The sequence below is a fragment of the Chlamydomonas reinhardtii genome, chromosome 3 (assembly GCF_000002595.2).
Source record: "Chlamydomonas reinhardtii strain CC-503 cw92 mt+ chromosome 3, whole genome shotgun sequence".
Classification (NCBI taxonomy): Eukaryota; Viridiplantae; Chlorophyta; class Chlorophyceae; order Chlamydomonadales; family Chlamydomonadaceae; genus Chlamydomonas; species Chlamydomonas reinhardtii.
In genome coordinates, this window is record NC_057006.1 from 1,285,145 (window position 1) to 1,306,797 (window position 21,653).

General features: G+C 66.8%; 4 protein-coding genes across 4 annotated transcripts in view; 1 reads left to right on the plus strand and 3 right to left on the minus strand.

The window, feature by feature from the left end:
- Positions 1-4,895, minus strand: part of CHLRE_03g150251v5 (uncharacterized protein) — a 9,366-nt gene extending 4,471 nt beyond the window's left edge. The window contains exons 1-3 of the mRNA XM_043060500.1: positions 4,528-4,895; positions 1,784-4,144; positions 1,502-1,646 (exon numbers count right to left, since the gene is read on the minus strand). Coding sequence (XP_042925629.1) covers positions 1,502-1,646; positions 1,784-3,886 — 2,248 coding nt within the window. The 5' untranslated portion in view covers positions 3,887-4,144; positions 4,528-4,895. The remainder of the gene's footprint in view (positions 1-1,501; positions 1,647-1,783; positions 4,145-4,527) is intronic.
- Positions 4,896-5,347: 452 nt separating this feature from the next.
- On the minus strand, positions 5,348-7,395 carry CHLRE_03g150300v5 (uncharacterized protein). Its single transcript, XM_001695508.2, has 4 exons — positions 7,261-7,395; positions 7,109-7,128; positions 6,811-7,007; positions 5,348-6,571 (listed from the first exon to the last, which is right to left on the minus strand). The coding sequence occupies exons 1-4, from the start codon at positions 7,302-7,304 to the stop codon at positions 6,395-6,397; spliced, it is 438 nt and encodes a 145-aa protein (XP_001695560.1). The 5' UTR covers positions 7,305-7,395; the 3' UTR covers positions 5,348-6,394.
- A 100-nt stretch (positions 7,396-7,495) lies between these two features.
- On the plus strand, positions 7,496-17,957 carry CHLRE_03g150350v5 (uncharacterized protein). The gene is made up of 19 exons (XM_043060501.1): positions 7,496-7,746; positions 7,949-9,986; positions 10,173-10,225; positions 10,607-11,023; positions 11,254-11,310; positions 11,479-11,677; positions 11,984-12,081; positions 12,322-12,480; positions 12,730-12,975; positions 13,137-13,253; positions 13,431-13,502; positions 13,673-13,781; positions 13,973-14,185; positions 14,350-14,477; positions 14,667-14,996; positions 15,321-15,457; positions 15,762-15,816; positions 16,038-16,142; positions 16,581-17,957. Exons 1-19 carry the CDS (start codon positions 7,684-7,686, stop codon positions 17,556-17,558), a joined length of 5,574 nt encoding a protein of 1,857 aa, XP_042925630.1. The 5' UTR covers positions 7,496-7,683; the 3' UTR covers positions 17,559-17,957.
- Positions 17,958-17,980: 23 nt separating this feature from the next.
- CHLRE_03g150400v5 (uncharacterized protein) lies at positions 17,981-21,635 on the minus strand. Its single transcript, XM_001695507.2, has 6 exons — positions 21,171-21,635; positions 20,671-20,948; positions 19,508-20,446; positions 19,103-19,227; positions 18,603-18,819; positions 17,981-18,390 (listed from the first exon to the last, which is right to left on the minus strand). Exons 1-6 carry the CDS (start codon positions 21,511-21,513, stop codon positions 18,247-18,249), a joined length of 2,046 nt encoding a protein of 681 aa, XP_001695559.1. The 5' UTR covers positions 21,514-21,635; the 3' UTR covers positions 17,981-18,246.
- Between the last annotated feature and the right edge of the window lie 18 nt (positions 21,636-21,653).

Below are 21,653 nucleotides of genomic sequence, written 5' to 3' on the forward strand. Positions count from 1 at the left end.
TGAGGGCGGGGCGGGAAGGGACTGGGGGTGCAGGGGAGGGAGGGTACGCAGGGGGCTGCGGTGCGGGCGGGTGCGGCGGCGGTGGCGCCGGCGGTGCGGGTGATGGCGGTGATGGTGGGTACGGGGGAGCCGGCGCCGGAGGCTTGGGAGCCGGCGGATTGGGAGAAGGTGCCGGCGAGGGCGGGCCAGGGGAGGGCGGGACGGGAGGTACAGGTGAAGGCGGACCCGGCGGATATGGTGGTGGTGGTGCAGGAGGATTCGGGGAGGGCGGATTGGGAGAAGGTGCCGGCGAGGGCGGGCCAGGGGAGGGCGGGACGGGAGGTACAGGTGAAGGCGGACCCGGCGGATATGGTGGTGGTGGTGCAGGAGGATTCGGGGAGGGCGGATGGGGAGAAGGTTCCGGAGAAGGCGGACCAGGGGAGGGTGGGACAGGAGGCACAGGCGAAGGCGGACCCGGCGGATATGGTGGTGGTGGTGCAGGAGGATTGGGGGATGGCGGGAGCGGGGATGGCGCTGGTGATGGAGGGGTGGGCGATGGCGGGGCTGGGGGCCCGGGCGACGGCGGGGCTGGTGGATAGGGAGGCGGAGGTGCCGGTGGCTTGGGGGATGGCGGTTGCGGGGACGGGGCAGGCGAGTGCGGTGCAGGTGACGGCGGGGCAGGCGAGGGCGGGGCAGGTGACGGTGGGACAGGTGCGGGTGGTGCAGGCGGTATCGGTGAAGGCGGTGCTGGTGGATACGGTGGTGGCGGAGATGGAGGATTGGGAGAAGGCGGTTGCGGCGAGGGTGCGGGCGAAGGCGGTGGTGGCCAAATGGGCGAGGGCGGGACAGGCGGGTTGGGAGGTGTAGGGACAGGCGGCGCAGGTGGTGTGGGCGAGGGAGGCGAAGGTGGCAGCGGCGCCGGTGATGGCGGCGCGGGGGCAGGGGGGATGGGGGACGGCGGCAGCGGTGGCAGGGGTGAAGGTGGTGCGGGCGGGTAGGGTGGAGCTGGGGAAGGGGGTGGAGGGCTGGGTGGCACCGGAGGGCTGGGCAAGGGCGGTGCGGGCGGCTGGGGTGCCGGTGATGGCGGCGCCGGTGATGGTGGTGCGGGTGCAAGTGGGGCAGGTGATGGTGATGGGGCGGGGGGTGGTGGGAATGGTTGAGGTGGGACTGGTGAGGGCGGCTGCGGTGCATTCGGACCTGGAATTGGAGGACTTGGCGTGGGCGGCTCCGGGCTGGGCGGAGACGGCGCCGGCAAGGCCGGCGAAGGAGGCGGGCTGGGAGGCGCCGGGCTCGGCGGCTCCGGGCTGGGCGGAGCCGGGTGGGGCGGGGCCGGCGAAGGAGGCGGGCCGGGAGGCTCCGGGCTGGGCGGAGGGCTCGGCGGTGCGAGTAAAGGAGGGGCTGGCGAGGGCGCCGGGCTGGGTGGCTCTGGGTTAGGAGGTGCAGCGGGCGCCGGGCTTGGCGGCGAAGGGCTGGGCGGTGGTGCATGTGGCGGGGCGGGACTCGGCGCCGGGGCGACAGGCACCGGGCTGGGCGGGGCCGGGCTTGGTGGCGTTGGGGTTGGAGGAGGGGTCCCAGGGGTCGGGCTGGGCGGAGCGGGGCTGGGCAGGGGGGCGCGTGGCACTGGGCTGGGCGGCGCCGGGCTCGGAGCTGGGAATGTAGGCGCCGGGCTGGGTGGTGGAGGGTTGAGCGGCGGCGCGCCGGGCGTGGGACTCGGCGGAGCAGGGCTGGGCGGCGCTGGGCTGGGCGGCACAGGGGCTACTGGCCCTGGGCTGGGTGGTGCCGGGCTGGGAGGCAGGGGACTCACCAACGGAGTTCCGGGCTCTGGACTGGGCGGCACAGGGCTGGGTGGCTCGGGGCTGGGTGGCGCCGGGCTGGGCGGCACTGGGGCTGCAGGCGCCGGGCTGAGAGGCATGGGACTTTGAGAAGGCGTCCCAGGCGCAGGGCTAGGTGGTGGCGGTGGCGGCAGGCTAGGCGGCGGCACGCTGGGCTCTGGGCTGGGAGGAGCCGGCGACGAAGGCTTTGGGCGGCGCGGCCGCCTCGGAGGCGGTGGCGAGGCGGACGGCTCAAGCGGTGGCGCCGCCGGGCTGGACGGCGCCGGGTTAAATAGCGGCAGTGGCACCGGCAATGACGGCGGCGGACTGGCCGGCGGTGTCAGTGGGGCCGGGCTTGGATTTAAAATCTCAGGGGATGGTGGGAGGAGTGGAGGCGAGAGTGGCGCTGGCGAAGGATGCTCGGGGGACGTCGGGGCGGGTGATGGTAGAAGCAGTGGAGATGGTGGCAAGAAAGGTGGCGGTGGCCAGGGTGACGAGGGTGGCTGGGGCGGAGCTGGGGACGCCGGCGGGGTTGGTTGTTGGGGAGCTAGGAGAAAGGGTGACGGAGGCAATGGCGGCTCCGGGGACGGAGGTGTGGGTGCAGTTGGCACGGGTGATGATGGACTTTGGGGCGGTTGTGGCGCGGGTGGCAATGACAAGGGCGGGGGAGCAACAAGCTCGGGGGACAGCGGCTGTGCCAATTCGGGCACAGGTGGGCTGGGGTCAGGGAAATTTGGCAAGCCAGGGTTACCCTCACCGTTTGTGTCCGACGGCGGACTCGGCGGCATCGCCGGCAGCGCCGGTGGCCGTGTTGCCGTTGGCAAATCCGGTGGCGGCGCGGGCGGCGGCTGCTTTGGGCGGCGTGGCCGGCGCGGCTCGGGCGCCTCCGGCGGCGGGCAGTTGCGCCGGCAGTTCCGGGGCGCGGGCAGAGACGCAACATCAGGTGCGTCAGGTGGGCTGGGGCTGACGACCGGGCTGGCCGGCGGCGGCGGCGGCGCGTCCGCAGTGCCTAGGCCGTCTGGCGATGGCAATGGCGCCGGCTGCACCGGCGACGGCTGGGGGCTCGGCAGCGGCACAACAGGCTCGGGGCTCTCCGGCGGCGGGATGCCAGGGAGCACTGGCATCGGCGATGGTGGCCCCGGCGGCGGCGCCATCGGCGGTGCTGCTGTGGGCAGCACCGGCGGCGGGTACACGGGCGCTGCCTGCAGCATCTGTCGCGATGAGACCACCGCCTCTTGCCTCTCGTACTTGGCTGTCGCATCCAGAGTTGTGTACGTGGCGCCGCCGTCCAGCCGGTGCGGCACCCAGCGGGGCCCCTCCGCAACAGCCACCATTCCAGCGCCCCCGGTGCCGATGCCGGCGGCAGCTTCCGTTGCCGCAGCTGCAGCGGGGGATGCCGTGAACGTGAGCCACGCCAACAGCACAAGCAGCGCCGCCCGGCAGGGCCGTCGCACTGCTGCGCTCCACGCGGCGGCTGTACCCACCGACTCGTGTTTCCCTGGTGCTTTCGCCGCTGATGCGCCGGCCACAGCCGGGGCGGTCGGCTGTGCTGTGCTGTGACGCCACTGCGAGCGCTGGTCCCGGCAGCCCCCGATGTTCTGTTTGCCGAGGCGGGTGCTGTACGCTGCATCGTGTGCAGCTTCCCTGATCCTGCTACCGCAGCTGCAGCATGCCTCGCAGCTGCTCGGCCGCTGAGTGGCGTCGTCCTCGCTGGTGCTGCTGCTGGTGCTGCTGCTGCCGTGGCAACTGGCCTCCGACAAAGGCGCTGCCTGGCTGCAGGTACGCCGTGGCACATCCGCATAACCCCAGATGCAGCAGCTGCTATTGCTTGCACCTGCCGCCGTTTGCGAGCAGGGGCTCGTGACGCCGCCGCGTGCCCACGCGGCCGCTCTATGCCCTCCGCTTGTGCTGGCGCCGCAGCAGCAGTTGCTCGCCTGTGCGGCGGCTAGAGCCGAACACGACGCCTGGGGTGCTCTCCCCGGCTTTCCGCAGCCGGCGCATCTCCAGACTATAGGACCGCCTGCAGCACTCGCCTGAATTAACGTGGCTGCTGCGCTGCAAACGACAGCGGGGCGTGGCCCGCAGCCGCTGTCCATGATGATGGCCGAGCTGTGTCCGGGCGGTTGGCGCGAACTGCCACGCAGAGTTACAGCGAGACACGCGCGCGTTCGCGATGCCTGGCCATTCCGATGCTGGCTGATTGCTTGACAGCAGGGTAACAAGGCTGTCGTCCTGCGGTGCCCAACGACTGAGGCGAGGCAGCGCGCAAGTGATTGCCCCGTCCGTGCGTGGCTGGATCGCCGCAGGTGGAACAGCCAATTTCCAGGGGGCTTCGCCGCTTTCAGTGAAAACGCCTGTTACCGATGGAACGGAAGAAGAGAGGTCGCGTTGCCGCCATCTAGTGTGTCGAGAAGGCCACGAGTGAGGGTAGACGCGGACAGTGTGTGAGCCGGGTTGGCGGCATACTGTGTCCGATGTTTTCAGGCAATCAGCAGCTGAAATGGACCACGGGCGCTATGCCTCAGCTTTGCCAGCTTGACTAGGGCATGTAACAAGCTAACATGCCCATATACACTGATACTATATCCCATTTACACTATTGCTGGACACTAGCGTGACTATGGAGCGCGTTGCCACTCAGCCGGTTTGTGCCTTCGCTTGTCGCCCGCCGCGCCCGGATTTCCATAAGCTAAGCTTAAACCTAATAAGTTGAATTTTCAAGTCAAGCTTAACCTACCTTGGCCCTTGCAAAGGCGTCAGCAGCAAAGAAACAGCTGTGTTTCTGCCCTCGCGCCCACCGCCACCGCCCGCGCCCGCCTGTGCTTTTAAGCGCTTGATACACGGATGCACGCCTAAGCTGAGAACATATCTGCGAAAGAGACCGAATAGAAGTGCTACTGGCTGCAGAAAGTCAAGTAGTTTTGTAAACTGGCGTGTTAGTCTTGTAATTGTATGCAAGAATTAGATGCAGGTAATCAGTATCATGCTTGCTCAAGGCTTGGCGACGCGCGTTGGTGCGAAGCCAGATGGCCTTTTGGCGCGGGAAGTTGCGCATGTCCGGCATTGCCCGGCGTTGACTAAGTTGTGTCCGCGTCACACATACACAGTTTCCTTCGCTATTATCATTGAAGCGGCTTATAACCGTAACAAACATGCCACAAAGGTTTTGCCCCCTGTGAACCACTGAGGATGCTCGCCCTAGCGTTACGTGTTGTGCTCGCTTGCTTTCTCGGTTTCGCATTGTTATGCATCGTTCTCGCGGGCCCGTTCGTAGTGGGGCGACCCCTGGCTAGGGTGGGGATTCAGGGAAAGGCGCTGCCCCAACCCTGTGCCCCCCTGCTGCATGCGGTGGAACAGGGTAAGGGGCAGCGTGGCGAAGTGCTGGGGAACCTGTGCTACTCGTGCGTGTTCGCTCAGGTTCGCTGGCTCGTGACTCGTGAGCTGCTCCCGCAGGTCCCTCGTGTAACCAATGCATTGGGTGCAGTGCCTGTGATGCGGTGGGCCGAGGTGGGCCGTTCGTGCCCCAAACCAATTGACGGCTTAGGCCGATAGCTATGCACGGTTTCAACTACACGAAACCGACAGCCATATGAGCCATTTGATCACCTCGTGCGGCCGTTGAGTCGTTGGCACGCTGACACGCGCTGACGCACTGCCGGACCAAGTGCCGGACCTCTCAGCCTGTCTCAGCGGTGCCAGACCCTTGTCGTCGTTGTACCGTATGATCAATTGGCGCCCAGCTTTAACTGAGAATCGATCACCATACACGCAACACGCGGATGCATCAAGGCTCAGCGACCCCGCCTGGAGGGCTTAGAACGGCTCTGCTAGCCAGAGCAGGGTGTTCGTTCTCCACGTCACTGGCTCGTGAACTGCGTCAGCAGGTCCCTCTTGTAACCAATGCAATCTAGCCGTGCCGTACGTAGCCGTGCTGGCAGATTCTGCTAGGTACAGACGCACGTGCGAGAGCAATACCGTATATTCCTCGTGACGGTAACGAGCGGCGGGAGATGGCGCACGGCGGGTACGGGACGACAGCGCCTGCTGCGCAGTACACCCTGCGCCGCTCCTTCCCACGCCTCTATTTCCTGATTTGCCTATGTCCGCAATGACGATCATCCCCAAGCACGGTCACCTAATTGCCCAGCACTGACCACCGCAACATCCTGCATTCCCGCCACAAAGCCTGCATTTTAGACTCGGGCCTTCTTCCATCTAGTCCGTTTTGATGCTGTGCCTTCCAGCCGCACATTATGCTGTCTACTAGCGCCCTACACAGTCATCCTGAAGATGTCATACGTTCCACGGTTTGCTGCCACGCCCCAGCGTCGGCCATGTACCGTGCGCCAACACTCGGGGCCGCGCTGTCATGCAACCCGCGAGGTCCCCTATCGCCTTGACTGCATCCCGCGCATGCACTGCCCTACTGCTGCTGCTGCTCTGGTGTCGCCGCCGCCGCGAAATGCGGGCTGCCGTCGCCGTCTGCAAGCCGTGTACCCTCATATGCCACACGTAGCGTATAGTAGCAATGCCTCTTGCAGGCCTTCCTAGCCTGCCCTAGCATCTTCAGCGCCCACTCGCCCGCCATAAGTGCGGCAGCATAATCACCGAGCCAGCATCATCTTAATAAAGTTGTCGTACAGCACCTTGCCCGACTTGTCAGGGTCCGCCTCCGCAATCATCTCCGCAATCTCCTCGGGGCTCAGCTTCTCGCCCACGCTGGTCAGTACGTGCTTCAGCTCCGACGTGGCGATGGATCCAGCGCCAGCCTTGTCGAACACCTGCGAGTTTGGGATGGTGACGGTGAATGAACGAGCGAGCGAGCGAGCAAGACTTGGTTCCCGTCAACAGCCTGTGACAGCGCCGAAGCAATGCTGCATCATGCGAAGCTTCATAGCCGGCCATCCATCGCTCCGGTAACGCTGGATGCATGGGCAATCAACAGGCGGTAGGCTTGTGGGTGGGCTGGCCGCGCTGCCCCAGCTTCTGCCCGTGGCGTGCCCCAAACACGCACGCGCACCTTCCAGGCCGCCTTCAGGTCCTGCTCATTGTCATACTCGCGAATGTCGCGGGTCATGATCTTCTCAAACTCCTTGTAATCCACCACGCCACGGTTGTCGGGGTCAATATCCTTCACAATCGCCTTAATTTCTGCCTCAGTAGGTGACTTGCCCAGTGCCCGCAGCACTGTCCCGAGCTCCTTGGTGGTAATGAAGCCTGCGCGAGCAAAGACACACACAAGGTCGGCGATCCAGCTGACTTCCCGCCTTCAAACCAAGGCCCGAAGACCTGACCAAAGCCCCAGCTCACGGCCTCACCATCTCCATCGGAGTCGAACCTGCACAACAAGAGAGCAGATGCAGGGGGTGCGGCCTCGTTAATGCTTCAGGCGAAAAGGAAGTTGCACGCGAAACACCGACTTGGCTCAAGCCGGCAACTTTCCCCAGGATGCAAAATTGACAGCACTTACAGCGTGAAAGCCTCCTTGTACTCGGCGTAGCGATCGTCAGACATGGTCAACAGCTCGGGAGCAAGTGTCTACGCGCTTTAACAGGAGCTAAAATAAGATGTTGTAGATGTATGCAGTTCGGTGTCTGGGAATATGAACGACGGCGTGGCTGGCTTGGCAATCGGAGCCTGAGAAAACGAAGCGACTTTGCATGGGAACTCAAATCGTTCTTCTTGGACACGGCAGCTGTAGACCTGTAATTTGTTTGACGCAGCGAAATCATTGAATTTGCTTTTATAATTTTGACCGCGCCAGGGATTGGACCGAGCCGCAAAGCACAGCGGCAGTAGGCGTTTCCCTGGGCATTTCCCGCTGCCGCATACACGCTATGCTAATGCTGTGAAGCCTATAATGTACATGTTATAAGTACGCTCAATAATTGGAATGGCGACGACGAGGGGCTGCCGTGGGCGGGCAGCGGCAGGCGGCGTGGGTTTGTGGCCAGAGGTGAGGCGGGCACGCCACGCCGGCGCCCGGACGCGGCACCGAACATGCAACTCCCGAGTGCGCATTTGCAAACTCCAAGGAATGCATGTTATTTGTAGAGCAGGTTTGGTGCGCCAGGGCGGCCTTGTTGCCATGGTCTGCCAGGAGCACAGGGCCGCTCCCTCAACTGCGTCACCATCAGCCTCCTTCACGCCACACGCAGGGAGGGCGGCGCTCGCAGCTGCGGCTGTCGCCATGCCCCACGGTCCGGACCCTCCACGCTGCCACCTTCCGCTCCACCTCAACGCCCAGCAGCACCCTCCACCGCGGAAGGACGGTGCTGGCGGCGCCTGCGGCTGCGGCTAGCAATGATCCCGGCGGCGGGTCTGCCGCGCCCGCGGGCCCACCGCCGCCGCCTCCATCGTCGGGTGCCGTGCCGCCAGTGGGCTCACCCGAGTACCATCAGTACATGAGGCAGCAGCTGGCGGAGCAGCGGCGGGCCATGCAGGCGAAGCAGGCGGCGGCCCGGGGAGCAGGGCCAGCTGCGCCAACGGGGCTGACGGCAGCAACGGCCCAGCCGCCGCCGCCGCCGGCCGCTGTAGCACGCGTTGCTCAGCCGTTGTCGCCACAGCCGCCGCCGCCGCCGCCTCCGGCGCAGCAGCAGCAGCAGCAGCAGCAGCAGCAGCAGCAGCAGCAGCAGCAGCAGCAGCAGCAGTCGGGGGGGCCACCCGCTGGGTACCGGCCAGCAGTGGATGGCCCTCCGCCGTCCCCGCCGCTGTACCCGCCGCAGGGCTTGCCGCCCCCTTACCACCCGCCACCAGGCCCTTACGGCCCCGGCCCTCCAGGTGGGGGTCCCAAGGCAGGCGGGATGCCGGGGCCCCCGCCTGGCGTTTACTACCCGCAAGGCGCCCCGGGTCAGCCTCCCCTGCCACCGCACCCCGGCTCGGCACCGCCTGGAGTGATGCCTGGGCCGGGACTTGCTGCGGGCCCTCCCGGGGCAGTGGCAGGGCCGGGGCAGTGGCCGGTATACCCTAGCGGTGTTCCGCCGCCGCCATCGCTTGGCCAGATGCCACCGCCGCCAGGGGTGTTTCCGCCGCCTGGGGCGTTTCCGCCGCCTGGGGCGTATCCGCTGCCGGGCCCCCAGTACCGTGCCGGCGCGCCGCCACCAACACCAGCATACGCCGTGTTCTCGGCGCCAGGGCGGGGGCCCACCGGTCCGCCGCCACCGCCGCCGCCGCCGGGCATGCCGCCTCCCTCACACCGGCCTACCTCCACTCCGCCCGGGACGGCGCCAGCAGTGGGAGGGGCCGCTGGGGGGGTGCACCTCGCGCCATCGACACCCATGCCTGGAGCGGCGGCAGCGCCGCCGCCGCCTGCTGCACCTCGGCGAGTACGACAGCCGCCAACCGGGCCCAAGCTTCCAGACCTGCTGCCTGGCCTAAACAAGCTCAAGGGCCGCGGCAAACCCGGCGGCCGCTCAGCTTCAGCGCCTGGCGTGATGGTGGGAAGCACACGGGCGGGCGCGGACGGAGGCGGTGGCGGCGGCGGCGCGGCGGTGACTGTGGGCAGCACGCGCACGGCACGTGCCGACTTCGCCGACCCGGCAGAGCTGCAGCTGGGCGCCCGCATCGGCGGCAGGCCGGCGTACGGCAATCCGCAGTACGGCAACACCAACCGGTACGGCAACCCGCAGTACGGCAGCCCACCGGGTGCTGCAGGTGCTGGTGGCGGGCCCATGCTGGCGAGTGGCATACCCGCCCCCCGGCCGCCTGCCGCCCCAGCCGCTGGCGCCACTGCAATCGTCAACTCACGCGGTTCCAGTCCGCTCATGACGGCGCCTGGGCTTGGTGGGCCATTGCCACAGGCCCCGCAGCCGGCGGCAATGCCCCTATCAATGACATCACCAACCGCAGAAACTCCAGGGACCGCATCGCCCGCCGCCTCCCCAGCCGATTCTCCAACTGCTTCGGCAACCTCGTCCATGGATGGAGCAGACAACAGCACCGGAGCTGCTGCAGGCAAGAAGCAGAAGAAGGACAAGGAGGCGCCGGTCCGGCGTGTGGGCTGGCTTACCACCTTCCTGGGCGCCGGAGCGAGCGGCGGCGTGGCGGCTGGGGCGGCTGGTGTGGCGGCGGCGGTGCCGGCTGTGGCGGCGTCCACACCTGCCAAGGCGCCGCCGGTGGACTTCGGGGCCCTGGCGGCGGAGATGGTGGCGCGGGCGACGTCTCGGTCAGCACGGGACCTGCACGAGTCCGTGACGGGTGTGTGCGGGCGGGTTGAGGAGCGGGCGGAGGGGCGTGGGGGGGGCTGCGGGAGTAGGTCGTGTGCGTGGGTTGTGTTGTGGCTGCTGCGGCTCGCGCGTAGAGCTTCTGGGTGCCCTCGACCCCGCGGCTGACTCACCTGTGCCGCCGCCACCACCGCATTACCACCCGTACACACACGCGCAGACCTGCCGGCGCCCATTCCGGAGCTGCAGGCGCGTCTGGAGGCCGCGGTTCAGGTGAGGCCCAGAGCGGGTGTATGTGTGTGTGTATGTGTGCATGTGTGTGTGTTAAAAAGCACAAGGAAAGCACTGTGCAAAGACAGTGAATGCGATGCAGCAAAGCGACGGTTTACAGATGTTACCTGAAGTTCCCTCGCATACCTGCTGGATGCGTGTGCGTGTGTGCTTGTGTGCGTGTGTGCATGTATGTGGGCTTGTCTGGCCGGGAATCCGCCGGGAATGTCGGGGCTCTCCCACACTGCACCACTGCTCAGCGCACGTCGCAAACCCTGGTCCTTCCATGCACCCGGCTCCCTGGCAACACCACACCGCTACCCTGCACACACCTGCACCCTTCCTCCCGCCCATCCATTACTCTTTCCTTGCTTCCGCTCACAGGCGGAGCAGGAGAGTGAGGTGGCGGCGCTGCGGGCGCTGTACGCCGGCGGCAGCCTGCGGCGGCTGCAGCGCGAGGGCGTCGTGCTAGTGGGGCTGGCGGCGGCGGAGTCGGGCCGCCTCTACCGCAGCACGCTGTGGCGATTTGGGCTGCCGCCACGCAGTGGCAGCGGCGCTGGAGGTGGAGGTGGAGGCGGCGGTGGCGGCGGCGGGTCGTTGCCGTACCACAAGTTTCGGCCCGGCGCCAGTGTCATTGTGACGCGTCACACGCCGGAGCAGGAGGGCGGCGGCGGCGGCAGGGGCGGCAAGGGCGGCGGAGGCGGAGGCGGCGGGAAGGGCGCCGCGGGTGGCGTGGAGGCGGTGGCGGTGGACGCGGACACGGGCGTGCCGGGCGAGGGCGTGGAGGGCGTGGTGGTGGAGGTGAGATGGCAGCTGCCGTGTTGGGAGAAGGATGGGCTTGGGTTTTGTCGGCACCATGCTGATCGGGCCTGTTGTGGCTGGCCATGGGACGGCTACGGCTAAGTCCATGTGCATGAGGCTGTGTGTGTGTGAGATGAGCAGTTGGTGCAGAATTATTTCGTATGCGTCATGGCATTTGCCTTATGGCTTACACGTGCTGCGCCCGACGCTGCCCACACTCACTGTCACAGGCTCACAAGGACCACTTGATAGTGGCGCTGGAGGCCCGGGCGCACGAGACCTTCCGGGTGGGTGTGTTTATTCAGGCGTGCTCGTGTGCTACGGTCCGTGCAGGTTGAGAAAGTATGCGTGGCGCCGTTGGGTGCACGCATGCCTGGGTTTCTGCACGGCTGTTCGGCGACTTTTGCGCTTGCATGCCTCTCATTCTCGTGCTTGCTCTGTCTTCACCCACGCAGTCAATGGTGGACACGGCAGCTGGCATGTCGGGCGCAGCAAAGAAGAAAGGCGGCGGCAGTAGCAGTGGTGGCAGCAGTGGCAGCAGTGGCAGTAGCAGTGGCTTCCATGGCTGGCGCCTGGACCAGTCGGTGCGGGACACCACCACGCGCCGCCACCTGCAGGCCATACAGAGGCTGGGCACCTGGACCGAGGCATCGGGTGCGTGTGCTTTGGGGGGAGGGAGGGGGCATACGGCTCGGGACACACACACACACACACACACACACACACACACACACACACACACACATACACATACACACACATACACACACATACACACATACACATACACACACCTTGTTAGTGCACATAATGGCCTGTTAATTCCAGTGTCTTACAGCACCCGAACCGCCAGCCGGGTTGATCAGGATGCGGGGGGTTCTTTTGTCCGTGCATGATGGCGTACACTGACTTGCGGCTGCATGTGCGTGTCCGTGTGCCTATGTGGATGTGTTGCTGCAGAGGCGCTACGCGGTGGCGAGGCACGGGTGCGGGCGGTGCTGGCGGGCTCGCGCTCGGCGGCGCTGCTCGCGGATGAGCCGCCTGACTGGGTCAAGGAGGTGGGCCACCCGTGTGTGCGTCCGTGTGTGTTGCGCGATTGTGTGTATGCCGAGGGCGCCTGTGTGTATGTGCTTGCGCGCTGAAGGAACAAAACAGTGTCTATCCCTGGATCCGCTGGCGACGCTGCATGCGGCAGTGGCCACGTAGGCATGTGCGTCGTGAGCGGGCGTCAGACATCTAAGCCGTGCTTGGGCGCCTGCCTGTACCTGCCGTACCTGTCGTACCTGCCGTACCTGCAGGGCCGCTGGCGTGAGGACGCACGTGCCCTGCTGGCAGCGCAGCCGGGCCTGAACGACTCGCAGCGGCGGGCGGTGGCGGCGGCACTGACGCGCACCGTCACGCTGTGGCAGGGGCCGCCCGGCACCGGCAAGACGCGTACGCTACTGGCGCTCGTTGAGGTGTGTGCTCCGCGCTCCAAGCTTGATTAGGAAACTGCATGGGGGTTTGTAAATACCAGCCCACACTATCCGGGGGGGGACAGCAAATGTCGCTGTTGTGCATGAGTAAGACGGCACGGTACGGCACACAGCTCTCTTTACTATGGTCTTTGTTTACGGAGTTTCATGGCACACCGCTCTCTTGCCTTTAAAACCGGCATGAATTTTGCGCTGGCACATACAACAAGCTTGCAAATCGCCTCGCTGCAGGTGCTTATCAAGGTACGAGCCCAGGGCTCTGAGCTGTCGTCTCTGGCGGCGGCCGCGGCCGGTGCGGCCGCTCCTGGCCGCGGCGGCCGGCGTGCCGCCGCCAAGCACGTGATGGAGACGGGCGGTCGGAGCGGCGCTATGGGTCCGCTGCTGGCGGTGGCGGACACCAACGCCGCGGTGGACAACATTGTTGGGGGGCTGGTGGCGCGCGGCGTGCGCTGTGTGCGCCTGGGGCCTGCAGCCAAGGTGCGTGCGTGGTGGCACCAGGGTCAGGGGTGGGTGGGCTGCGTGCGGGGTGGCAGGCTATCGCGTGGCGGTGGTGGGGCGGTAAGGAAGGCGCGTGCTTGGGGTGTGTGGAGGGCGAGGAAGCTGAGCTTGCCCGCGCTGGCCACTTGCAAACAACGCAGGCGCGGGAGTCGCTGCGCCACTTCAGTCTGGAGGCGCAGGCGGAGGCCACGCCGGCGGGGCGCAAGGCCGCGGCGCTGCGTGCGGCGGCTGTTGCCAAGCAAGAGCAGCTGCGCGAGGTGAGCGCACGGGTGTGTTTGTGTGTGGATATGCTCGTGTTTTGTTTCTCAGATACGATATGCAAGGGGATGGATTGCTTATGGTACGGTATGCTCGTGCATCTGGCCGATGCGACTGATGCGACTGGTCAACTGCGACTGATGCGACTTGTCATGTGGCGTATTTTGTGCGCGTAGCTCCAACAAGCTCGGGCGCGAGGCGGCAGGGACGCGGAGGCAAGCTCTGCCGCAGTGACGGCAGCCATGCAGGTGGGCGTGAGATCCAGCGCACATCGCGGGCTTCTCTCTTGGTATGGCATTTTGTGCATTGCATCAGCCGCTCAGTGTTGCTCGCCCGGTGGTCATGCCGGGCTTTGCAGCTTGGTGCAACTGCCGCGCACACAAACAAGAACATTGCACAACATCCTACCTGCCCACAGGCCGATGAGGCGCGGCGGGATCTGGAGAAGGCCGAGGGCGCGCTGCGCGAGGCCGCTGCCGCCGTGGTGGCGGGTGCCGAGGTGGTTGTGTGCACATGCACTTCCGCAGGTGCGCGTTCCGCCACCGCGTCTTGACGCTTGCCCCCGCTTGCCCCCACATCCCCCGGCTGGCCGCCCCGCCTCAACGCCACTCCGTGCTACAGCATATGTCCTTATTTGCGCAGGCGCGCTGCCGCCAACCCGCCCCACCCCTGCCGACCACGCCCCTTCCCAACCCTCACCAACCCCACCCCCGCCCAGGCGACTCTCTCCTCGAGGGCCGCCCCTGGCGCTGTGTGGTGGTGGACGAGGCCAGCCAGGCCACGGAGCCCAGTGTGCTGGTGGCGCTCACGCGCGGCGCCGCCTTCGTGGTCATGGCCGGCGACCCGCGCCAGCTGCCGCCCACGGTGCTGTCGGACCAGGCGCTGGAGGCCGGGCTGGGGGTCACGCTGTTCGAGCGGGTGGCCAGCGGAGGTGCGTGTGTGTTTGTGGCAGGGGGCGGGGCGGTCGTGGGGGCGATTGTGAGGTCCTGTGCTGGCCTTGACCTTGCCGCGGCCGCAGTGCCGCACACGCATCACACTGCATGCCCGACCCGCGCTGCCTGTCCTCTCCCCGCCGCCGCCCCTCACCCCCCTCAGGCGTGGCGCCGCTGTTGTTGGACACGCAGTACCGCATGCACCCGCTCATCAGCGCCTTTCCCTCCGCCTACTTCTACGGCGGCAAGCTGAGGGACGGCGTGGCGGCGGCGGACAAGCCCGTACCCAGGGTGAGGCGCTGCTGCTGGTGGTGGTGCTAGCCGCGCTGACTGGAAGCGGGCATCGGCCTGTCAAGGAGTGTGCAGTAGTGGTTTGGATAGCGGCTATGCTTTGCTGTGCTTGGTGAAGTGATTGTGAACACTTGTTACCGCGCTTTGTTGGCATGGCGTGCGTGATGCTACGTCGTGCTGTGGCTGCAGGGCTTTGCCTGGCCCAAGCCCGGCGTGCCGCTTGCCCTGGTGGAGGTGCGGGGCGGGCAGGAGGAGACGTCGGGGGACGTCTCCGAGGCCGCCGCCACTGCGGCCGCCGCCGCCGCCACCTCGGCCTCTGTGCTACAGCCCAAGGGGCCGGCTGCTGCAGCCGCGGCCGCCGCGAAGGCCCAGGCCGCGGCCTCCGGGCCGCCCAAGTCTGGTGACCGCTCCTCTTACCGCAACCCGGCTGAGGCGCTGGCGGCTCTGGCAGTGACTCAGAAGCTGCTGGCAGGCGGCGACATCAGCAGTGCAGCCATCCTCACGCCCTACCGCGGTCAGGTAATGGCGGGGCGGGGCGTAACCCGTGGGAGGACGGCTGTCCTCCACGGGTAGCAAGGCACGTTCGTGCCGTTGGCATCCCCTGCTACCCGTTACCCAACCCCCGCCACCGCCACTACCCTCCTGTAATGGGAATGGTAAAAGGCAACCCCCCCTTCTCTCCCTTGTGCAATCCCCCTCCTGACCCTTCCCCTCCTGACCCAACCCGTCTACCATTTCCTAAAATAATCATGAACCCCCTCCCGGCCACCCCCGCCTCCGTGCCTCCCGGCCTTGCCCCCTCCTCCCCCACCCCCGCCTCCCGACCCTGGCCGCCCTGTGCAGGTGCGGCTGGTGGAGGCACTGCTGCGCCAGCGCGGCCTGGACGCGGCGTGGGCGGCTGCGGGCCGCGAGGTGGCGGTGTCCACGGTGGACGGCTACCAGGGCCGCGAGGCAGACGTGGTGGTGTTCAGCGCTGTCAGGTGGGGGGGCGAGGGGCGCTGTGTGTATGTGTGTGTTTTGAGGGGGGGGGGGCTACCAGCCCAAACCAAACCAACCAAGCCAGACTAGCGGAGGTGACAGTTGCAAGCGAGGGGGAGGGGAGGCGGGGGTCGTTCAGCCCATTCCCACAGAAACCATGGGGATGAGTGTGTGGTTGGGGTTTTGTGTGTATATGTTTGTGTGTGTTTGTGTGAGGGGCGGTGTGTACACGTGTGTGGCAAGCTACTTACTCAGGACGGACACCCAGGATTTAGGCTGACAGCTGCTGGCGCGGCTCGCACGCAGGGCCAACGAGCGGGGCGCCGTGGGCTTCTTATCCGACCCCCGCCGCATGAACGTGGTGAGTGTGGTACCGCACGGTAGCACCGTAGTCGGCTAGCCTCAAGTTGGTGTATTTACAACATGTAGAACGCCAGCCTCGTGTGTTTTCAAGTCCTGGCGGCCCGAAGTATGCCAGTATGTGGGCTGGGGAATGCGTCGTTTCAGGCATGGAAGGGCAGTGGGTAACGATGGCTGCCTACTTGCCACGCCACGCCACGCCACGCCACGCCACGGTCACAGGCCATCACCCGCCCCCGCCGCGGTCTGGTGGTGCTGGCGGACGGGCCCACCCTCAGCCGCGGCAGCCGCGACTGGGCCACGTACATCAAGTGGGCGCGACAGCAGGTGAGGCGGCGGAGGCGGGATCGTAAGTACCAACGCCCAAACGAAACCAAACCAAGCGCAACTAGGCACGGGCGGGGTGGGGGCCGGACCGGTGGAGGGCAGAGGCGCCGTCGGTGCGCCGTGCCGCGGCACTGCAGGTGGCGAGTTGATGTAGCGCGTGGCCGTGGCGGCAACGGCTATCGCGGTCGTGTGGTAGAGTCCATGGATTGAGCCTTCGGCTGTTCCTGTTGCTGACTGGCAACAAGCACTCGGTACACACAGACACACACACACACACACACACACACACACACACACACACACACACACACACACATTCCTGTGTGGGCTTTCGTTCCGTTTTTACACACACGGTATACACACACGCACATACGCACACACGCTCCTGGGCGGGCTTTCGTTCCGTTTTGTAACACACGCATGTGTGGCGGCACACAGGGCATTGTGACGGATGACGGCTCCGTGCTGGGCGACCTGGAGGCCGTGCTGCGTGGCGATGGGGCGGCAGGGGTAGCCCTCAGCAACACCAGCAACACCAGCAACCAGCAGGGCCCTGCGACGGCAACAGCACAGCCCTCCAGCAGCCTCCGCGAGCAGAGACTGCAGGCGGTGGGCGCGGCCGCTGCAGCCAGCTCCACAACGCCTGCAGCCACGCAGGCCGAGGACAGCGAGGAGGCGGCTGGGGCGGCGGCAAAGCTCAAGCCGCGGAAGCGGGCCGCCGCAGCCAGAGCCCTGCCGGCGGCGGCCGCCGCCATTGCCGCCAAGGCCCGGGCAGCGGCCCTAGCTGCACTGGAGAGCTCAGAGCTTGAAGAGGAGGAGGCCGTGGATGCGGTTGGGCGCACGGGTGCGAGCGTGCCGAGCGCTGGGCCGTCCACTGCGATGGTGAGTGGCGGCGGGCCAGAAGGCACCACTGCAACAGCTGCCGGCGCTGCCACGGAAACTGACGCTGACGCTGCAACCGCCGCCATTGGCGCCAAGACGCGGGCAGCCACGTCACCGCGGGCGACCCGCACCCGCAGCCGCACACGTGCCACGACGACGGAGCCGCCAGTCGCACCTGCTGTGGATGCCGCCGCTGCTGCCAACAACGACGACGGCGCCGACGGATCGAAGCCTGAGCCTGAGCCAGGGCCTGCGCCTGTCAGGAAGGGCCGCGCCACTGCAACGCGGCGCCGGAAGACAGTGGCAGCGTCTGAGGCTCCTGAAGCCGCCGGGATCGGGGCAGCCGGGGCACAGCTCGCTGAGGGAGGCCAGGCGGTGGCGGCTGGGGTGGCGGCGCTGCAGGGCCCGCTGGCTGGCGAGGCGGCGGCAGGCCAGCAGGCGGCTGCGCCTGAAGGGGCGATTGAGGCCGCGGCCGCGGCACCCAAACGAATGCGGCGTCGCACCACCACTAGCAGAGCCACCCAGGACCAGTAGGGACGGGCCTACCGAGATTATTTGCACTCGGGGTTTGCGCTGAAGGCCCCGAGCGAAGTGATTCAGCGGGGGCGAAGCCCCCCAGGAACACCCCTGTCTGTGCGTGCGTGCGCGTGCGTTCGTTCATTCATTTGTCGGCACCAAACTCAATACTGGCGCAAACCGCGGGCCACGCGTAAACCGCGGGGTACGCGCCATGCGGTATTTTGTCATGCATTGCGAATGCTGTGCATCCGTGCGGAACCGGAGCGAAGTAGGAGCTTACGAATGGACGCGACGGTAAGAGGTCGAGAGCAGGAGCAACGCGGGTAGAAATGCTGAGAGAGACGAGCGTCGAGAGAGGGCACATTTATGCGGTGATCTGGAAGTCTGAGTGAGAGTGAGAGTTGGCGTACGCAGCCGGCGAGTGGAGGTGTGAAGCAGATCTTGACAGTTTACAGACGGGCCTTGCCAGTACTATCTTGTCCACACTCCACAGACCACAGCTGAGCTTCATTGTGGCGCCGCGCTTGCCGAGGCGTTCAGTGGACCACGCTCGCCCGGATCTGGGTTCCCGAATTCCTATTGCCAACATCAGCATGAAAACTCACCGTAACACACAATCTCACCCAAGGAGCTCTGTCCCATTTCCAATGCCGACTTTCCGTCCGCTGTCTTTGTTCCCAACCCGCCTTTGCGCAACCGGCTCTCAGCTCGCATGCGCCGCCGCCGCCACCGGCCCCTCCTCTGCTGCCTGCTGCTGCTGCTGCGTGGCCGGCTCCAGCGTCTCCTTGCCCCGCGCGATGCGGTCCACGTGCAGCGTCAGACCCAACACCTGACCCAGCAGCAGCACCTGCACGGAGGGAGCGGCGGGTGGGCCGAGAGGTGGGCACCCGGCAGTGTCATCAGTGTCAGGAGCGGCGTGGGCTCGAAATCGATTGGGTTCGAAATAGCACCAGACACAGTGGCAGAAATCCCACACACCACACAGCCGCAGGCCCTGCAAGGGTCTCCCTGCCTGCCCAACACACAGCCCAAGCCGGCTCCTGCCGCCTCCGCACCCACCTGCCACGCGCCGTACAGCAATGTGATGGAGTACAGGAAGTTGCTGTTGGCGCTCTCATGCTGCAACCACATGGCGCACATGGCCGGGCCCAGCACCCCCAGCAGCAGCAGCCCGGCAGGCAGCAGCAGACCCAGTTGCAGCGCGGCGCCCTGCTGCCGCGACAGCAGCGGCAGCAGCGCCGCCGCCAGACCCAGGTCGGCAACAGAGGGGTACGGCCTGCGGGTGAGTGTACCGGTACGGCGGTACGGCACGGCAGTGGCGACGGCGGTTTAGAGCGGTTGGGGCGGTTGGGCGGTTTTAGGGTGCAGTTTCGGGGGTGGTGTTTTGGCGGTCTGGGGGGCAGGGCGATACCGCACGTCGGAAGGGAGGAGCGGGGGCAAGGCAGCGAGTATCGTGCGGGTCGTTATTAGTGGCTCGCTATACACAGCAAGCCCAGCATAGCTGCGTGAAGCCCACCCCCCAAACACGTGCACATCCGCCCGAGCCCCTCGCGGCTCACCTGAGCAGCCCCAGCGCCAGCAGCTGCACAACGAACAGCGCCAGCGGCCGCCTGGTGCCCAGCCGCAGCGCCAGCGGCGGAGCCAGCGCGAACAGCAGGGAGTGGGCAAGCAGGCGCACGTACGGCTGCGGCAGGAGGTGGTCGGGTGGTGGTTGGGGTCAGGTGGCGGTTGGGGTTATGGTGGTGGCGGTTTTGGTGGTGGCGGTTGTGGTGATGGTGGATCGAGCGTGGGCGGCAGGCGGTGGAAGACTCATACGGGGGCAATCAAGCCACTGGATAGAGACCTCTAGCACAGCCGCTGTCAATACGACGCAAGCCTCTCTCTCCGATTGGCAATGGCCCAATCCAACAACGTAACAAATGCAACCCCCCCGCAGAACCGCCCCCCCCGTCCTCTCCGCCCACCTTGGCGTCATCAAAGGCCTCCATGGCCAGGTACCACCACTGCCCCACATTGGGAGACACGTCATCCAGCAACACCTGCCCGCCGTACACACGGCCCGCCCAGCACCCCGCCGCCGCCGCACCCGCCGCCGCCAGCCGCGCCCGCGCCGCCGCCAGCGCCGCTGCAGCCGGCGGCGGCAGCGACACCGGCAGCTCTAGAGGTCCCAGCCGCAACACGAGCGACTCCGCCGCCGCGCCCGCCTCTGAACCCGGAGCAGGCGGCTGCAGGAACAGCGGCCCCGCTATGGCCAGCGCACACGCCGCCGGCGGCTGTGCCGCATCGCCTCCGCCTCCGCCAGTGGCCGGCGCTGACACGGGCAGCAGGTACACATCCGCCAGCGCCGCCAGCAGCAACCAGAAGACCAGGGCCAGGCCGCCGCACTGCGCCAGCTGCCGCCACGGCAGCAGCGGCTGCCGCAACCAACGCGTCAGCGCATCAAATTCAGCCTTGGCGCGTTTGCCGCCGCCCGCCGCCGCGCCGCCGGCTGCGGCGCCGCCGCCGCCACCTGCTGATGGCGGCGGGAACTCCCGACCGCCGGGGGTGATGGGTGTGGTAGGCGTGTTCGGCAGCTTCAGCCGCGCCAGGCCGGGCCGCCCGAGCCGCCGCTCCACCTGCCCCTCTCCCTTCTCCTCCACGCCCGCCTGCCGCCGCGCCAGGTGTTCATCCGTGGGCAGGGAGCTAAGCCACGCCGCCTCCTGCCGCTCCCGATCAGTATCCGCATCACCCGCAGCATCCGCCTCCTGGCCTACCTCGCCCGCTAAGCCAGGAGCCAGGCCGCCGCTTGTGCCAAGTGCCCTCGCGCCGGCGGCAGCCCCGCTGAGGCTGGTGCGCAGGCACAGCCGCCGCAGCGGTGTGGCCACGTCCTCGGGCCCGACCGCCAGTAGGCACGCCAGCGGCAGCTGCGCAAGGCGAGGCCAGCCGAAGGGCCAGGAAAGATGGAGGGTGGGAGGAGGGAGGAAACAAAAAGGGAGGGCGACGGGCAGAGCAGGAGTGAGCACGGCCAGTGTTCAGAGCAAAGCGCGGTGAATCAAACACGCACGCATTGTCGACCCCTTCCTTTGTATTACACAGTGAACATACACGAGAGAGAGCGCACGTGCCGTGCTCCTTCCTACACACGCACCAGCAGCACGGCGCAGTGCAGGGCCGCGTGTGTCGCCACTGCCAGCCCCAGCGCCGCCAGCGCCAGCCCCCGGCCCCGGCTGGCCGCCGCTACCACCACTGCGCCATACAACGCCGCCGCCACACCCGCGGCCTCCAGAGGGGAGGTCGTGCCGGCGGCGGCGGACATGAGCGTGAAGGGGTTGAGCAAATACACCCACGCCACGAGACTGGGCAGTACGGAGGCTGCGCTGCCGGCCCCGGTGGCGCCGGCGCCGGGACTGCCTGCCTGCTTGCGGCCTGCTTGGAGGCGGGGCGAGGAAGAGGCGTGGAGTGAGAGTGGGGTGACGCTGGGTGCGTCCCCGTGCTCCGGGGATGGTGGACGGGCGACATGGGGCAAAGTCATTAAGTCAAGCTGTGTGCCTGGGGTTGGGGGCGCTGCCACGGGGCGCTGCGGATGGTCCTGCATGCACCCCCTCACACCCGCATCCCGGACATACACACGCACACGCTCACACACACCTGGGCTGAATAGCTGCTTGGCCACGCGGCTTAGAAGCGTAGCCGTGAGCAGGTCCAGCGCGATGTTGGGCAGGGCGTGCATCAGCTCCGCCCCGGCGTCCTGCACACCCGAGGCGGGGCCGTGTGCCGCGCCGTACAGCCATAGCGCCAGCGGCGGTGTACGGCACGAAGAGCCTGAGTAAGGCGACACCCCTAGGCGGTATAGTGCAAAGCCTTCGCGCAGCTCGAGGGGGCTGTTGGCGGCCGTAGCCACCTCAACGCGCCAGGCCAGCACATCCCGCCCCAGGCCCGAGAAGGCGAGCAGCAGGCGAGCCGCGACACCGGCCAGGCTTGCGTACAGCATTATAGTCAGGCTGTTCGCCACAAGCACGCACACTGGCTAAGCGGCCGCGAGGGGTTCATGTGCTAATGTCTATTGGTTTTCACACCGTGACGACACCTTCCAGTGCCAATTTTGTTGATAGCAGGAAAATAGGTGCAACG

Excerpts from the sequence above, each read along its gene's own strand:
- CHLRE_03g150300v5 (XM_001695508.2), bottom strand. The coding sequence starts at position 7,304 with ATGTCTGACGATCGCTACGCCGAGTACAAGGAGGCTTTCACGCT. Across the intron at positions 7,129-7,260 it reads TACAAGGAGGCTTTCACGCT|GTTCGACTCCGATGGAGATG; the intron begins GTAAGTGCTGTC and ends CTTGTTGTGCAG. Across the intron at positions 6,572-6,810 it reads ACCTGAAGGCGGCCTGGAAG|GTGTTCGACAAGGCTGGCGC; the intron begins GTGCGCGTGCGT and ends CCAAACTCGCAG.
- CHLRE_03g150350v5 (XM_043060501.1), top strand. The coding sequence starts at position 7,684 with ATGGCGACGACGAGGGGCTGCCGTGGGCGGGCAGCGGCAGGCGGCGTG. Across the intron at positions 13,254-13,430 it reads AGCAAGAGCAGCTGCGCGAG|CTCCAACAAGCTCGGGCGCG; the intron begins GTGAGCGCACGG and ends TTGTGCGCGTAG. Across the intron at positions 13,782-13,972 it reads GTGCACATGCACTTCCGCAG|GCGACTCTCTCCTCGAGGGC; the intron begins GTGCGCGTTCCG and ends ACCCCCGCCCAG.
- CHLRE_03g150400v5 (XM_001695507.2), bottom strand. The coding sequence starts at position 21,513 with ATGCTGTACGCAAGCCTGGCCGGTGTCGCGGCTCGCCTGCTGCTCGCC. Across the intron at positions 20,949-21,170 it reads CAAGCAGCTATTCAGCCCAG|GCCGCAAGCAGGCAGGCAGT; the intron begins GTGTGTGTGAGC and ends GCCTCCAAGCAG. Across the intron at positions 19,228-19,507 it reads AGGCCTTTGATGACGCCAAG|CCGTACGTGCGCCTGCTTGC; the intron begins GTGGGCGGAGAG and ends CTCCTGCCGCAG.